The following is a 16,741-nucleotide window of genomic DNA, read 5'->3' as shown; positions in this document are numbered from 1 at the left end:
GGAGACGGACAGGGCGGTGGCGGCCCGGCTGTGACCATGGCAACCGCAGGGGCGGCGGCCCTCCCGCTAGACGCGACGGGTGGGGCAGCGCTGCGGGCAGTGAGCCCACGTGTAGTACTGGCGAATAAACTCATCCCACACAACGGTGCCCACAGCCCCATCATTTGTCACTGCTTTATTCCATAGGAAAGAAAACCTTTACAGCCATCGGGCCCTCCGGCCGCAGTGAAGGGCGAGCGCGGCGCACACGCCTCGGGGCCGGGGACCCGGCTTAGAGACGTTCCAGCGCGGCCTAGCGGGGCCTCACGGCACGGCCACCACCTGCGGGGGCGTACGTGATGACGCAGACGGTGACGCAGCGCGGCGGCCGCGTGGGAGTCGGGGCGGCCCCCGGCCAGGGGCGGGGCCTCGCTCGTGCCCGCCCCTTCAACCGTCCGCCCGCCCTCCCGTCGTCGCGTTTGCCCGGTGCCGCCGCTGTACTCTCTGCCGCCTCTCTGGGCTCCGAGCGCTGCGAGGTGAGCCTGGGCCAGGCATGGGCCTGATCTTCGCCAAGCTGTGGAGTCTCTTTGGGAACCAAGGTGGGTGCCGGGCTGGCTCCGGGAGACGCGGCGGAGCTGAGCGTGGGCGCGGAACGCTGGGGAGGTGAGGGGCTGCGGGCGGGGGGGGTTCATCTTGCGGCGGGTTTCCCTGGGGACGCGTCCGGACAGAACTCGGGCTTCGCCCTGTGCAGCGCTCTGGGCGCTGGCTGTGCTGTGCTTCGCCGTCAGAGCCGCTTTGTTTCTCGGTTTGTTTCTGCTCGCGGCAGCGCTGAAAGACAGCGGGGCCTGCAGGGTGCCCGGAGCCGCGCGTCGGGGCCGGCCGTTGCCTCCCGATATCCGTTCTAACCGAGAGAGCGGCCGCCGCTTTAGTGGGCGATCGGGGCCGCTTTTCTAAACTGAAGTCTGCTACTGAAATCACGGTGTTTTTATCTTTAGTTTGGAGGCAAAAAAAAAAAAAAAAAGCAAACAAAAAAACCAACAAACTTGCTTTGGGTCCTTTGAGGTGAAGTTCTGTTTGAGTTTTGGCAAAAGCCGCTGGTTGAATGCGTTCAATGACCCAAGAAAATCACTTCTCATGCCAAGAATGGAAAGAGCGTCGGGGACAGCTTTCTCCCTAATGCACCCAAATGCTTTGTGCTCTGTGTTCAGCTTTGATGTTCAGAACTTGGAGCCGCCACTGCCTTCAGCTCAGTTATCACGAAAACAAAATTTGTTATGGTGTCTATTTGTTTTCAAGAATCTGGCTTACCTCGCCCTCTTTGGTTAGAGAATAAAATACTTAACGCAGTTTGTTCTCTGTATTGATTTTCCTTGAGGCCCCGAGTTTGGAGCAGCCAAAATGATGATGTTATTGTTCTGCTATCAGGTTTCAAAACATGTGCTCCATTCCCATTTTCAATTTACTACATTCCTACTTCAAAAATAGCAACACTTTTGTTGTCGTTGTCTTCCACATCACACTCTTTTGCCAAAACAGTTTCGCAAGGTTCACCTTGTATCCCTTTAATAGTCATATCACCATAAGTGAATGTATTCTGTTCTGATTCTGCAAATAGCTGAGGCAGCCTCAGCATGCGGACTTATTAATATCTGTCTGCCAAACTGTCTTCCCATGGCAGGGAGCAGGAAGACGTTCCAAGCCATTTATCTCTCCCATCCCTTAATGTTGATCCTGAAGACTTCAAATGGAGTTTTATAAATGAATATTTTACTTTTACTTGAAGATTTTTTTTTTTTTTATCTGAACTGGAAAACCCATTTGAAAAAATTCAAGGTATCCTCCCTTAGCCCCCTTTAGGTCTCCACAAAGCTCTTAAATACTCCCTTGGTTGTTTTTTTTTGTTTGTTTTGTTTTTAATTAAATACTGTGATTTGCTGCTCCCTTCCCTCAAGGACTCCACCAGGATGTGCAGAGAGCTAATTAGAAGTGGCTCTTACTGTTGATCCGTATTGTCCCCTATGATGGCAGTACTTATCCTCAGGAAGAGAATAAGAGTTGCTGCTCCATTGTTTTGGTTTCTTTCTTTGTTAGTATGTGATGACGTCCATTTCATTAGTGAGGGGGGGAAAAGTCTTTGTATATTAATTCCTGAAAGGAAAGCAGTTCTTAATACATTAAAATATTTTAACCATTAATATGGTAGTTACAATGGGTGAGTCACTACTGTGAAATCCTTACCTTTTGGCTTTTATCCCAATGGGAGGTTTATGGGTTTTCTTCATGTTTTGTTGTTCTCTCCATCTTCAGTCTCACTGCAGCAAATGGAGAGTAAAGCAAGTTTTATTTTGTGATCAAAATTGAAATTTTACCCTAGAAAACTATCATTGACCATAATTTTTTGACTCATCAGGTAGGGTTTTCCTCTCTAAATAGTTATCATCAGTATGACTATGGAGAAAATAATAATAATAAAGATCGTAATTACTGAGTTGGATTTTGCTGCTTTTCAAGTTATATGTGAGCTCAGAGCATTCCTAAGTTGGCCCATGAAACTGTTGAGTATGGTCAAAATAATTACATTAGCAAATCAGAGGGACTATTCCATAGGTACAGATAAACCCAGGTGTGCGTTGAGCACAGCATTGGTTTGTCAAGGCTAGCATGGATGGTGCTAGTAGGCTGAGGCAGCAGATGCTGGCAAAATGCAGACAAAATAAAGATTTAGCAAGTGTCATCTGGCTTCCTTCAAGTGGAGAACGGTGGAGGAGGAATGCTAAAGTGCTAGAAGATGTGTACAGGAAGTCATGGGCATTTCATTCCAGTATTAATTATGCACTGCAGCTTTGCTTTATGTAAAGGTGTATTGTAGCTGCGCTGAAAATGCCAAATCTAAAAGGTGTTTGATCAATAATTTCTAGACAGCTAAATGCAATGAAGAATTATCAAGCAGTGAATTAATGCTGATAATTTCTGTGGAGAATATCTGTAAGTCACTTTCCCAAAAGTTTTAATCTTAGAATGCTAACATATAGCATACTGGTATACAAAAAAGACAGGAATCTCCTGGAAGGAGTCCAGTGGAGGGCCACAAAGATGATAAAGGGTCTGGAGTAACTCTCTTGAGAGGAGAGGATGAGCAGCCTGGGTCTGTTAGCCTTGAGAAAAGAAGCCTCGGGATCTGATCAATGTCTATAAATGTCTAAGGTGTGGGAGACAAAGGGATGAGGGCAGGGCCTTATCAGTGGTGTGTGGTGATAGGATGAAGGGAAATGGCCATGAACTGTGTTAGGGAGTTCTGCACAAATGTGCATAAGAACTTCATGAAAGGGTGATGGAGCACTGGAATGGGCTGCCCAGAGAGATTGTGGAGTCTCCTTCTCTGGAGAGGTTCAGTGCCCACCTGGGTGCCTACTTGTGCAGCCTGGTCTGGGGAGCCTGCTTTGGCAAAGGAGTCAGACTTGTTGATCTCGATTTAATTGTGCAAATATGTTTAGAAGTATTTGTTTCCAGTTTGAGTGTCGAGTAGCCTTTGAACAATGGCATCACTTTCTACTTTTATTTTTTTAATTTGCCTGGATGATAGTAATAGCGGTCAAAACTGTTCCATGGCCTTATTTAATCTTGTTTTCTGGTCTTCGTACCTTTTCAGTACGTAATGGCTTTTAATCAAGTTGGAATTAAATGATGTGAACTGGTATGTAGACATTTTACTTCCAAGAGAAACAATTAGTTTAAAAATAGAGGTTTAAGTTCTTTGTTCAGTGTGACTTACTGATGGCTTCCTGATTATCTCTGTGTATTTTTGAAGTTGGCAAAAAGTAAGGCTTCATTTCTGCAGCCATTTCGAATCTGGTTATAAATTATTTTATGTTCAGGTTGAACTTTTAGCATTTAATTTTAAAATAAATAAAGGCATATATAAGAAAATCGCTTCAGAAATTACATTTTTACGTGGTGATTCAGTACTCAAATAAGGCAGTCTGCTAAGCAACATGTAGTATGAATTAGTGGTGGAACGGCACTTACTGCCTTCATGTAAACAGAGTGGGGAAAAACTTCATGATTAACTTATTCTACCAATGCTCTTTGTGTAACTCTTAATGAAATTATAAAGAAAAAACAGAAGTGAATGCCAGCAGCCCTGATAAAGGTAACTCCTTTCCTAGAACCTTTTTGTGGATGTATGGCTGATGCAGTTCTTTAAGAAGTGCACAAGTTTGTATTTTAAATGTTTTGAATGATAGCTGTTCAGAATACTGTTAGAATAAATGCTGTGATTGTTAAACAAGTAAAGAAAAACTGCCGTAAGAAAAATGATAGGCTCAAAATCAAGGTGATGAACTTCCATAACTCCACGGATTACTTTGTCTATGCTTGCTGCCAGTCTCCATACTCCACAGTTGGGTTAGCAGAGACCTTTATCTGAAAAAAAACAAATGGATTTTGATTCTGGTGACTGCTGAAGGTTGCTCACGGTTTTTCTTAACATGTATTTTAATAAGTCTGGAAATACAAATTGTATTAAGTTGGGTTATATAAGACACTAAGGAAGCTTTTAGTTAGTGTGGAGAAATCTGTCTTGTATTGAGAAGACTTTAAAGTGTAGTACAGTTCTGTTCCTTCTGCCTTCTCTTTCTTACACAAACTTATGTCTACCTTCTGTCTTCAGCTTTGAAGCTTTTAACATCATTTTTCTTATCAACTGGATGTGCTGTTTTTGTCTCACAACCTGATAACTATCAGTATTCTTTCACTTACTTCTTCATTCGGGTATATTGGAAGAAAAGATTCTTGCCCATCGCTAAAGAAATCAGGGGTTTGTAGGTTTGGGGTTGTTTGTTTGTTTGTTTTGTTTGTTTTTCAATTTAGGAAGATCCAAAACTGTGATAACCGAATCTTCAGATTTGAATCCCTTGATGAAACCCTTCTACGAAATAATATTTAAGAATATGTTTAGGAATATGTATCAGTAATATTTTGAAGAAAAGAACATATGTCTTTTTTTTTCTGATATCTGCAAGATCATCCCCACTTTCATGTCACATTGTAATAATAAATCAGTCTCACAGCAGTTTTTTAATGGTATTTCATATGTATATTGTTTTAAACAAGCACCCAGAAAAGGTTGAATTCTTGAGGTACTTTTAAGCAGTAGTCTAGCAATGTCTCTCATATGTTTACTTACTTTTTCTATTCATTCCTATTACACTTTTTTCCTGTTTGTGTTTTTTTTACCTCATTTATGAAGAATCTGCTCTTGTGCTCTAGTAACTGCCTTATTAATTTTATTCTCCTGATTGCCAAGACCATAATGGACTGGGAAGATATTATGGCTATGGTCCTAACTGTGTTTGAATATCAGCCAGTGCAAGGGAAAAGCCTGGGTTAGTTTTTAAGTGCAGAACACAGAGAGAGTAGAAATCACTGCCTGTGATTTACATCATGATCAACCTTTTTCTTACGTAAAGAATCTGCCTTCAACTGATTGCTCTTGTAAACAAGTACTTGTTTAAAATTTTGTTCAATCTTTATAGGGCAGTTCTTAAGTTGATATCTTTTTCCTTATGTATACAAGTAAAAATTCCATAACCTAACCAAACTAGATAGAGATTTGACTTCCCTGTATGTTTGTGATTTCCATCATCATAGATGACTATTTTGAAAGCAGTAATAAAAGATGGAGACTGCTGCTTTCATCACTTAAATTTCATCCCTACGTCATTAATTAAACACTTAGGATTTGTTTGTGCATATTCAGTTACTGAATAAAATACTTCTTGACTACAGTGACACAGACCAGCTCTGCCTGTTGTCATCCCCTCCTTTAGTACTGAACCGTTTACCCATGTTCCCTGTCCCCAAATCTCCCATTAGTGTTGAACCATTTACCAATCAGTGGCTTTCAGAAAACTCATTTGAATGGTGAACGGTTAAAAGAATTTATTTTTTTCCTTACTTTAAATAGCGTGGTAGTGCTTTGTCTAATGTTTCTGATGTTCATTCCTAATCATGGCTCTGCATTCCATTGCAAAGCTGGAAAGAGCAGAGAGAACACCAAACTGGAATTGTTTTGTTTTTTCCTCCTTGAAAATAATGCAAACAGGGCATTGCAGAAGTAGCATTGATAGTCTACTAGGCTACAGGTGAAAACATGGTCAGTTTTAATCAAGGGAAGCATATTTCTGTGCTAAACTTTGAAAGCCCTTTAAATGTAACTGAATTTGAAAGAGAAGACAGTCTAGTTACATTGAATGATTTATTAGGCTTGAAAGCAGAGAGGCTTTCATACTATTTCTGCGTTGAGGAAGGTGGTTAATTAGTGGTGTCTCTACTTAAGTGGATAAAAGAATTACTGGACTTCAGGCCAGGAAAAGTTATTTCCTTAGGATACGTTGGCAGGATGCAGCAGAAGGGAAATTAGTACAGGGAAATAAACTTGTTGGAGTGTATCTCATGGGAAAAAAAAAATCTAAAGACTGTTCACAAGTTTTTTTTTATTTTTACTAGTTTTCCATATGTTATATTTGTAACCTCTCTATTCTCAAGTGCTTTGGTTTTTATCAACAAGCAGATCAGTATCTTCTAACTTCAGATATGTATCAAAAAAATCACATAGTAATTGGCTGTCGTCGTATTTGAAATTCTAAAAAGGAGTAAGTACAAAGAATATATTCTGGAGTTCTCTGTTTCCCCTGCACCGGGGACATCCAATGTTATGTAAGGAGAACTTTTCAGAGTTGGAGTGCTGGAAATTGGGATTTATTGAAAATACAGCTTCCTCCTTTTACCATTCAAATGGTAGCAGTTCCTTAACTATTGGCTGCTGTTAAGCCTTACGACTTAGACTGTGTTTGCAGCAATCTTTGGATGCGCTTTGCGTGACTGAGGAGCAGCAGACTGATCCATGCTCTGGAAAACTAGCTCTTGGTAAATTCTCAGTAACTTTAGGTGGTTTGACTATGTTGAATTACAAGTGTTAATATGGATGTTTCTTTCAAGTGAATGTTTTTATTTCTATTTATCTTTCTAAAATGCATATATTTTAAATGAAGTAACCGTATGGGTAAGCATTCCTTATGAAGGAAAGCCGTATGAAGGCTTCCAATGCTGATTTGTCCTTAAGCTGTAGTCCCCAGAAGGGGGGGACTTTTGGTTATTTTTCTTTTTTTTCCCCTGGAGGCTGTGTAGGCTATTGAACTTGGGCAAAAGTGCTGTTGCTTTCTCAATTGAGGAAAAAGTGATTAACCAGAATTATTATTATTTCCACTAGTTCATTCTTGTCTTTCTTTCCTTATACACAGAGCATAAAGTAATCATAGTGGGGCTTGATAATGCTGGAAAGACGACCATTCTTTACCAGTTGTAAGTATACATACTGTTGGTGGGCTGTATTTGTGGTAGGCTGATGGCTGGACTGGATGACCTTAGGAGTCTTTTCCAGCCTTAATGATTCTATCATTCAGATTTGTTATTCTGCTTACATGTTAGTATTTGTCACTAATTTAATGTTGAATATTCCATTTTGCAACCTACCAGAATCTCTAGGGCTGTGCTAAATCACATGCTAAGTGGCATTAGTTGTTCTGAACGTGCTTGGTTTGACATCCAAAGTGAAGGAACTGCAGTGTTCTTACAATGAATTATAAATTGTTTATTAGTTATTAAAATTATATATGCAAACAACCTGCAAATTCCCTTGTTATCAAAGCCTGTTTTTATTACTAAGAATTGAAAAAAAAATAATAATCCTGTGACCACGAAATGCAGAGAATTTGATTTTTAAATTAATGAGAATTGTAGCCACCCTGCATAATCCATGAACGTTTCCAAATGCTTCCTGTATGCAATGTCTAAGACTTGTGATGGAAGATTTCCTAATAATAGTATTTCATTGCACTTGGGTCCTACCATAAACTTTTTCAATAGCATCACTGCACTGTGTTGTATCACTCCCAAATCTTGCCAGCCTTGCAGGAATATCTGTGATAAATCCAAGGATATTGACAGGAACCTGGTTGCTGTTGGTGACTGCAGATAAGGGGAAGTACATAATGAATTGGCTATCCGTATGTTTGGGTATGAAGGCAACAGAGGATACCTTTTAAAAGATAAAACAAAAAAAAGCCCCTTCCTATGTACTTTGCCAAAGCTTGAAGGTAGAACTGAGAAATTCCCAGCTAAGAATCCAGGGGATCCTGGTCTGAGGTCAGGTTGTGAAGTCAAGTGCTTTGATTACACTGTATTTTGATTTGTATTTTGCACAATTGAATGTTCTTTTTATTTGCGATCTTCAGAAATCACAACTCCTTTTGAAACATGCATTTTTAAGAACCCAGTAGTGTCTTTTTAATGAGAGAGCACTGTTAAATTGCAGATGCATCTGCATTTGTTACAAGGCTTTTAACGTGCTTACTTCCCATTGCTGGTATCTGTAGTGTGATACAAAAACAAGACAAGAATTTTGTCAACCATAGTCTCCAAGCTAAATTCACATTTAACTAATCTCTTTACTTCATTACCTTAAGAATGTGAATGTGTAACTTGAAAAATTCCTAGTCTTTCAACTTCTTTATTGAAGTTAGAAATGCTTTTGCAACATATTTCTTGTTATTGACAAGTCTTGTGAATTTTACTGACTGGTCCTTATGATGTGCTGTTGTTTCCTTTAGCTTAATGAACGAAGTGGTTCATACTTCTCCAACCATAGGAAGCAATGTAGAAGAAATAGTGGTGAAAAATACCCATTTCTTAATGTGGGATATTGGAGGACAAGAATCCTTAAGGTCATCATGGAATACCTACTATTCAAACACGGAGGTATGAAAAGTTTCTTTAAAATACGCAGATTCGGTACATTTGTTTAAAATTATGTTGTTGTTTTTTTTTAACTAGAAATATTGATAGTTTTTATGAAGTTTGTAGCTGTACTGTTTTCATCCTTTTAAGAAGGAACAAATCCACAAATCGTGATGTGTTTCCGAAATGAAGCCAATTTCCTCGTAACATTTTACGTTCTAGGCAATATAATGACCTTAAATGAAATTAAAAATCAAATTGAGGTCTTTAGTGTTCTTTTCAAGTGGATTATAAAGCAAATTCTACTATGTACTTTAGAAATACAGTGAGGATTGCAGTAGTTAAATTCAGTACATCTGGTCTAAAAAGCTTTTGAGGTAATAATAATTAAGGATAATGAACAAAACTCTCATGTAGGCAGCAGAATTTAGAAAGTATCAGCTTGTGGCTTTTATTCAAAGGAAAGGAGATCCTAGCTGTGTAGAAGTCACAAGGTAGTGGTAATGCACCATGGTTTGAAAGAACTTGCCAGTGGCCAAAATGTTACAAATGCAGTATTTTTTCACTGAATGTGAACACTGAATTGTGTATGGATGTTGCATAATGTATACAAAATATTTAAGAGAACATTACTGACTGTCACAGTCTTTTTTTTTTTTTTTTTTGCTATTATAAGGCTGTGAACTAGAAGGAATAGAGAAAGTGAGATTAAAGAGTAACTTTCACACTAGTGAGAATTGCCTCCCATGGTAAATCTTGTGTGTAGCAGTGTTTCAAAAGTGTCTGGCCATGTGAATGCCTGGCAAGCATAAAAAGGGTAAATTCACTGCCATAGCTGTCTCTGAGTACGTAACTACAAGGTGCTAAGTTGTAAGAAGCTAACTTAATAAGGTTAAGGTATTGTGCAATAACATCATGCAAAACCCTCCAGGTAAATAGCTTTCTTGAGGTCTGCTGTACAATTCTGAAATAACTTTTTTTTTTTTTTTTTTTTAATTCATGTGAGTTATATAGTGGTGAATTGCTAGAAGTTCTTTCAAAATAAAGATTTTTTTGTTGTTGTTTTTCTGAGCATGCCAGTAGTAGTGGGCAGGAATAGCTGTTTTCATTGGTTAATGTGTAGCAGGTCATCCTGATTGTAAGAGTGATCCATGATCTGTAGGATCCACTATCTCCTTTTGGTACCTGCACCACTATTTTGCTTATGATGCAGGGACTGAAAATCCAACTGGAAGATTTAACTGCAGTACACAGAAATAGATCTTAATGGCAGTGCTGAAATGCAGTCAGTCTCTGTGTATGATTCCTGGGGCTCTAGTGAAAGACTGTAACAGTGAACCTCTTGTTCTATTTTCTAACATGCTCAGAAAGTCCACTTCTGTGTCATGTAGGAAGACCTGTGGTAATGGTCTCTTGAAAACATGATTTCTGTAATTTAGACTTTGTACTTATGTTTTATGGTATTTTTTCCTTAGTTCATCATTCTCGTTGTTGACAGCATTGACAGAGAGCGACTTTCTATTACAAAAGAAGAACTTTATAGAATGCTGGCTCATGAGGTAAGCTAGGGATTGGGACAGTTGCTTTCTTTTGTGATGAACAGTCTAATAGCATTACATGCTTCCTATGTTAACGAAAGTCAAACTGACAGAAAAATTGAGCTTTTATGTGCATGCCTGTTGGGCATGGTTTAGAACTGTATGTTAAGCATAAATAGAAAAACTGTAATGAAGCAATCTTCTAGTGTAATTGTAATGTAATTGTAATCAAATCAGCTTTTACTTGATTATAATTAAATCGCTCTTTGTAAATCTTGAACTTTTATCTTCAATTTTAGTTACTTCATGTTAGTGTCATTGGCTATTCTTGTTCTCTACTGCTTTTTTACTTAATGGTGAAAATTAAAAAATAAATATATAGGCAATTTGAATTCTCTTGTTTTAATTCTGTTTCTTAAAATTAAGTACCATATACAATACTGTGGGAACATTCAGTTTTCTTCTGAATTATTTTATTTGTAGCTTTATGTTATATTGGGGTCTCTGTTTAGGAATATATTGGATTAGGCAAAATACACTAAAACCTCCAGTAATCACACTCTAGCTGACTTAGGGTTGTTTTAAAATCTTAAATATCTTTGCAGAAAAAGTATTTGGTGCAGTGCAAAGGAGCCATTGAGTTAATTTCTCTAGGGGATTTGCAGTGTTTCAAATAAATTTGGAAGTAAAAACTCTTTCATGTAGTTTGAATCTGGACAGGGAGCAAATATTTTACCTAAAAAGGTGGAAAGATGGCTTTTTGTGATGAAACTTAAATTGTAATTCACTAGTTACTAGTGTTGTAAGGTCTCAGATTGTCATCTGTCATCTCTTGGAAATTATCAGTAGGACTCGATTGTAATGAGGTCGACTTGTAATAGTGAATTTTCATCTTTAGACCATGTACATTTTTGTTTTTCTATTGATGGAAAAATTATCTTGAAACTTTAAGACATATCTAAATATGGTAAACACTTGTAATTGATGCTACCAGCTGCCTGCATATTATGTTATTTTTCCCTTCTTTGCTCCTAAACCTGAGCATCTCCAGCTCTTGTTTCATTGCTTTGTGGAATCCTAATTTCCATACAGGGGCAAACAATTTTGTATTAACTTCTGGGGTTTTTTTTTTGTTGTTGTTGTTTTTGTTTTTCCCTAGAGCTGCAGCAGCATTATTAGAAATCTCTTTGGAACAGTAGAATTTTAAAAGTAGTTAACCTCGTTTTTTAAGTTGTTACTTTTTGTTTACCAGCACAGAACCTGTTTAATGAAGTGGAAACTAATTTCAAGGAAATGATATCTAGCATTTTCTGTTTGAATAGCATATGATAGAGATTTTAGGATGTTTATCTGGGGATAATTCTACTGTCTGGATGATGTGGAGCTCTGCAAAATGCATGTTAGCAAGACTCCATTTAATTAATTTATGGACAAAAGCAAAAGGGTAGCAATATTACGCATGATGATTTGATTTCCTGTGCTGGAAAATACCTCAAAATAAATTGTTTTCTTCAGTAATGTAATCAATTTCTACTGCTGTAAGCCTGTTGTAACAGCATGGTACTATGTAACTGTAGCTTGAATGCAGTTCTTCTGAGAAATATAGTTAACACTGTAGCTTGTTAGTATAACAATTGTGTATATTCTAAATTACTTTTAGGATTTACGGAAGGCTGCAGTTCTCATCTTTGCAAACAAGCAGGACATGAAGGGTTGCATGACAGCTGCTGAGATATCTACATACCTCACCCTTAGCTCCATAAAGGATCACCCATGGCACATTCAGTCTTGTTGTGCTTTGACAGGAGAAGGGTAAATTTTTACTATTTAAGTACACATAACATATGTGATAAATAGGGTCACTGATTTTTTTTTTCATCTTAATTTTTAAAGTAGTTTACTAACATTTAATACTTAAAGTCTTTTCAGCTGCGTTATACAGTCTTTAAAGCTGTGTGATCTTGTGGCATCACAAATAGTACAACTGAGTATTGGGGAGTAGGAAGATCTTTCTCAATTCTGGCATGAAGTATTTTCTAATGTTGTATTGTAAACATTGTAAAGTGCATTGTAAAGTGATTGGCAACTTTCATTTGTAGGATGGGATGGGCTAGTAAGAATTGACTCTTTTTAATTGAATGTTTGGATTGCATTGTTTCATTCTGAGAGTTAACTCTGCTTACTTCCTACCAGTTTTACCAACGTCAGTTTTGAATTGTTAATGTATGAATTTAGATCTTTGAACATGCTGCTGTTCAGGAAAAGAGAAATTTTTGAACGGCAGTTTAGAAACACTGATCATCCACACTTCTTTCTTATAAAAAATAATAAATCAAAATGAATAACTAGAATTTCTCTAGAATAACTAGACTGTGACAGTAGCAATGCCAACTCATTAAGAAAAAAAATCCAGTTAGTTCACTAGCTGGAATTCTCTGCAGAATCTGGGAGAGATCTAATCTAGGGATACATTTGAAATGCAGATTGAGAGAGAAGGCAGGTTAGATCCCATGCAATCCTGGTGTTCAATAAAAACTAGCTTACAGTTTTGTATGGGGCTGTTGAATTCTTAATACACTGCCTTTTCTTGAACCAGTTCAGTCTGAGTAACCTACTCTTTGTCTTTTACTCCTAGTCTGAAAAGTCTGTAGTGTTCAAGGAGACAGTTTCTCATTATATGGTCCCATATTTCTAAGTGAAAAGTAGCATCTTTTAGCTGTAGAAGAAAATAAGTGAGAGAGTGTCAAGCCTCCATAAAATAGCATGCTTGATCAACTTTTTATTGTTAATGCCTAGGAAGGCTTAGCTTTATTTATTCAGTTCATAATTCCAATTTGATTTATTTATTTTTAGTAGTTTATTTTAAGAACGCTTTTAAGATGTTGGAACAAAACTAGTACCAATATAGTGTATCTCTATCTTTCAGGTTATGCCAAGGCTTGGAGTGGATGACCTCCCGCATTGGAGTGAGATAGCTGTTTGTTTTTTTTATTCAAAGGAAGAGACTTCTGTTTATCCTGTGAACATGTACATTTTTCAGTACTTCTGGCTGCTGAGCCAGTGACCATGTTTAATTTATATCAGCCAATCTCCAAACTGTACTTGAATCAAGTGCAGTTGAACTGAAACAAAGTATTTTCTTAACATTTTTTAATACACTAATCTTCAACTGGATGGACATATGTGAATCTGTTTTTAAACATTTAAATTTCTCTGACTATGTATTCTAACTTTTTCAGTGATAGCTTTTTAAAATCTGTTTTTTCATTGCCAATATTTCATATTACTACTTTCTAAAAAGTTTCTATAACTTACTAACATAAAACTAGATATTTTGTTTAATAATGGCAGAAGTAGTTAGTAGGTTGACTTTACTCTGGTATTGTTTTCAGTTTCTAAAGTTGGGCTTCTTGGAATATCAGTGGAGTTCTACCCAACACAATGGTTAATAGATATTAATGCCAAATTTTAAATGCTGAAGGAGTTAGTTGTAGTTAATATTAAGGCAGCTTTTAACCTGGTATATAATTTAATTTCTGCCTTAAAAGAAATCTATTATTCTCATTTTGTTTGATGAGTAGTTGTAGCTTATGATTCCTTTTTGTTTACCTGAAAATAGATCTTTGCACAGTGAATAAGTTTTCTTATTTAGTGTTGGTTTATTCATTTAGACCTTGAAAACATTTTCTTTTTTTTTTTTTTTTTTTTTTTTTTTTTTTTTTTTTTTTAAATAAACCTCTTGATAATTATATTTGGAACCATGGCAGTCAGTTTTATGTGTAGACTTGTTGTAATCTGTTAACATTTTGAATACTGTATATACATGAGCCTTACCTTTTTGGTAAGAATGATGTTTTCCAAATGAATGTATACTCAAAAGGGAAGCCAAACACAAACAGAACAAAATCATGGTGCTACATCTATGGACTTCACAATGAAGCTTATCTTGACATTTATGTGAATGTTTTCAGTTTTCATTGCAGAGAAAATATATTGCCTTGGTTGTTTTTTTTTTAATCTTATTTGTGGGAGTGGAAAACTAATTCTATACTTTGTAAAACTTAGGAACTGGAAGTTTAAAAGTAGAGAGCTTCCAATTAAAAAACAGGTGGCGAAAGGTTGGGCTTAATAACTCTTAATTCAACTTGAAGGTGATAGAATTAGATCTGTAAAGAGAATCTGAAACAACAGGGTTAATTAATTGAGCACATTAGGTACAAACAAAGCCCAAACCCAGAGGGAAGAAAAAGAAAAGAACAAAACTAGGCTCTCAATTACTAGTGCAATCCCACCAGCAATGAGATACATAATCTACATAAATGCTTGGCAGGCTTCCAAAGGAGATGTTCTGTACTTATGCATGCCTGAACACTGCTTGGAGCCTGGCCATTAGAAGCATTTCACTAATTGGCTGGAGTTCTTTAATGATAAAATGGTTTTGATAATTTCAAGAACAGTTTAAAAAGAGTTTTTTAAAAAAAAAAAAAGTTTTAACTTTTGTAAATTTTCAATTTAGTTCCATTTATATTTGAACAAAGCCTTAACAAACTTTAAAAATACCATCAAATGCATTGTGCTAAAAGGAGGCTCAGAATACATCTGGAATTGGTGATTGGTTGAACAAAGTTATGTATTAGTGCTGGCTAGCAAAAGTCACATTCAAGAGAAAGACTGTGTTGACTGTCAAGTCAAAATGTGCAGAAAACAATGTAGACCAAAACTGTACTTCAGAAAAAAAAATGGAAGACAAGTTAAAGATCTGATGCTAAAGCTTCTTGCTGTGAAGTTCATGCTAACTGTTCAAATTCATGAAAGTAAGTTTTGTTCTTAAATTATAAATGAAAAAATAAACAATACTGTGAATGGGTTTCTTGTTTGGTGACTTGATCTCCATTTGTAATTTAAATTTATTTTCAGTTTGATGTCTGTATAATTTAGGATGTAATTCTGTATATTTAGCAATTCACGGCTGGTTCTTCCTTATTAGAATTGAATTTAATTTAAAGAAGTTTTAGTTCCTTATCACTTCTTAAAGACCTTTGAATACCTTTACAGGGAAAGTAATTTTTGACAATAGCAATGAATTTTACCAGCTTTCTTATTAGTTTATTACAACAGTTTTCCAGTTATGATATCCGCTTGCCAACAGCATTGCTGCTTTTTGATGCAGAATTTTTGAGTTGGTATTCTTCATCACTTTCAGAGCCTAAAACACTGCCTACAAAGGTAAAATGTAATTTTTTAAAAATCTAATAAGGTATATTTGCAATCTATAGTGACTGTGAACAATATGGTAGAGAAGGGAAGGAAAACTGTTCCCTCCTCAGCTGCAGAAGACCCAATGACTATTTTAAATGGTACAAAAAGGAAATACAGAACTTTCTGTAAAACTTATTTACTGTCTACACACTTGTTAACAAAACGTATGCAGTTTTTTCAGTGAATCATAGAATGGTTGAGGCTGTAAAGGATCTATGCTGTACATGTAACCCTATTTCCTGCCATTTAGAGGACCACCTGAGGCAGGATGCTGGGACCACATCCATGTGACTTTTGAAGATCTCCAAGGACTGAGACTCTTACCATCTTTCTGTGCAACCTCTATCAGTGCTGCTGGTAATGTTTTGCCTAACATAGCCATGAATAATTTTAGCCTTGTTAGCATCAACAAACTTTTGGAAAAAAAAAAAAAGTCAGTGCTGGGAAAGCTGCAACGTTATAAAGCAGTCCACTTTACAGTTGATTTTAACTGAACCACTTATCCATTTTAAAACAAAAATTCCGCTGTCAATCTGGTGCCCTTCTTCCCAGAGTTCACTTATGGTCTGTGTTCATTGCCTCTGATCCTGCCACTGACAGGACTGGCTCTGTCCTCTTCGCACAAATACTTGAGGTATTTTTCCATGTCAACGAGGTCCTATTTGAGCCTCCTCTGGGCTGAATAGTCCAGTGTCTCCTCACAGGAAAGATTTTCCAATTGCTTGACCGTCTTGGTGTCCCTACGTAGGACTCTGTCCATTATGTCCAGGTCTGTCCAATGTGACCTAAATTTGTTTTCAGACAGCTGGAGTCTGAGTCAGATTTCATAGGCACAAGTTCTCCTTTGACAGAGTGTGACTTCTTCATGATTACTAAGTGTATTAAGTTGAAAGGTCCTAAATGTATATTATTTCCTGAAGCATAGCCTGCCTGGCTAAACTCAGTATCTATGTCACAGTCCCCTTTGATACCTGTCAGCACTGGCAGTTTCTAATTGTCTTTTTCTAATTTCTTCTGCATAGAATTTAAAACTTGCTATCCAACACAGATTTTTTTTTTTCCTTCTAGAATGTGTGCTGTCCGAGAGCCCACAGTGACTTATACAGCTTTGTGCTGTGCTGCCCTAGTTGGGTTGACACAGTGCCTTCATGCAGTTGTGGTCCCTGTTG

The 16,741-nt window shown here is 37.3% G+C and overlaps 1 protein-coding gene across 2 annotated transcripts; it reads left to right on the top strand.

Moving 5' to 3' along the window:
- The first annotated feature begins 413 nt into the window (after window positions 1-413).
- On the top strand, window positions 414-15,180 carry ARL5B (ADP ribosylation factor like GTPase 5B). 2 transcript variants are annotated; one of them, XM_052696935.1, is made up of 6 exons: window positions 414-578; window positions 7,281-7,341; window positions 8,649-8,796; window positions 10,251-10,334; window positions 11,974-12,125; window positions 13,240-15,180. In XM_052696935.1, exons 1-6 carry the CDS (start codon window positions 533-535, stop codon window positions 13,286-13,288), a joined length of 540 nt encoding a protein of 179 aa, XP_052552895.1. In that variant the 5' UTR covers window positions 414-532; the 3' UTR covers window positions 13,289-15,180. The 2 variants fall into 2 exon arrangements, with proteins under 2 accessions (XP_052552895.1, XP_052552896.1); XM_052696936.1 differs by lacking the exon at window positions 414-578 and adding an exon at window positions 620-642.
- The last annotated feature ends 1,561 nt before the right edge of the window (window positions 15,181-16,741 follow it).

Source organism: Tympanuchus pallidicinctus, unplaced genomic scaffold (assembly GCF_026119805.1).
Source record: "Tympanuchus pallidicinctus isolate F22 unplaced genomic scaffold, pur_lepc_1.0 scaffold3, whole genome shotgun sequence".
NCBI classification, from domain to species: Eukaryota; Metazoa; Chordata; class Aves; order Galliformes; family Phasianidae; genus Tympanuchus; species Tympanuchus pallidicinctus.
Note: the sequence above shows the minus strand (reverse complement) of the source record. Positions and strands in the feature narration are given on the sequence as shown.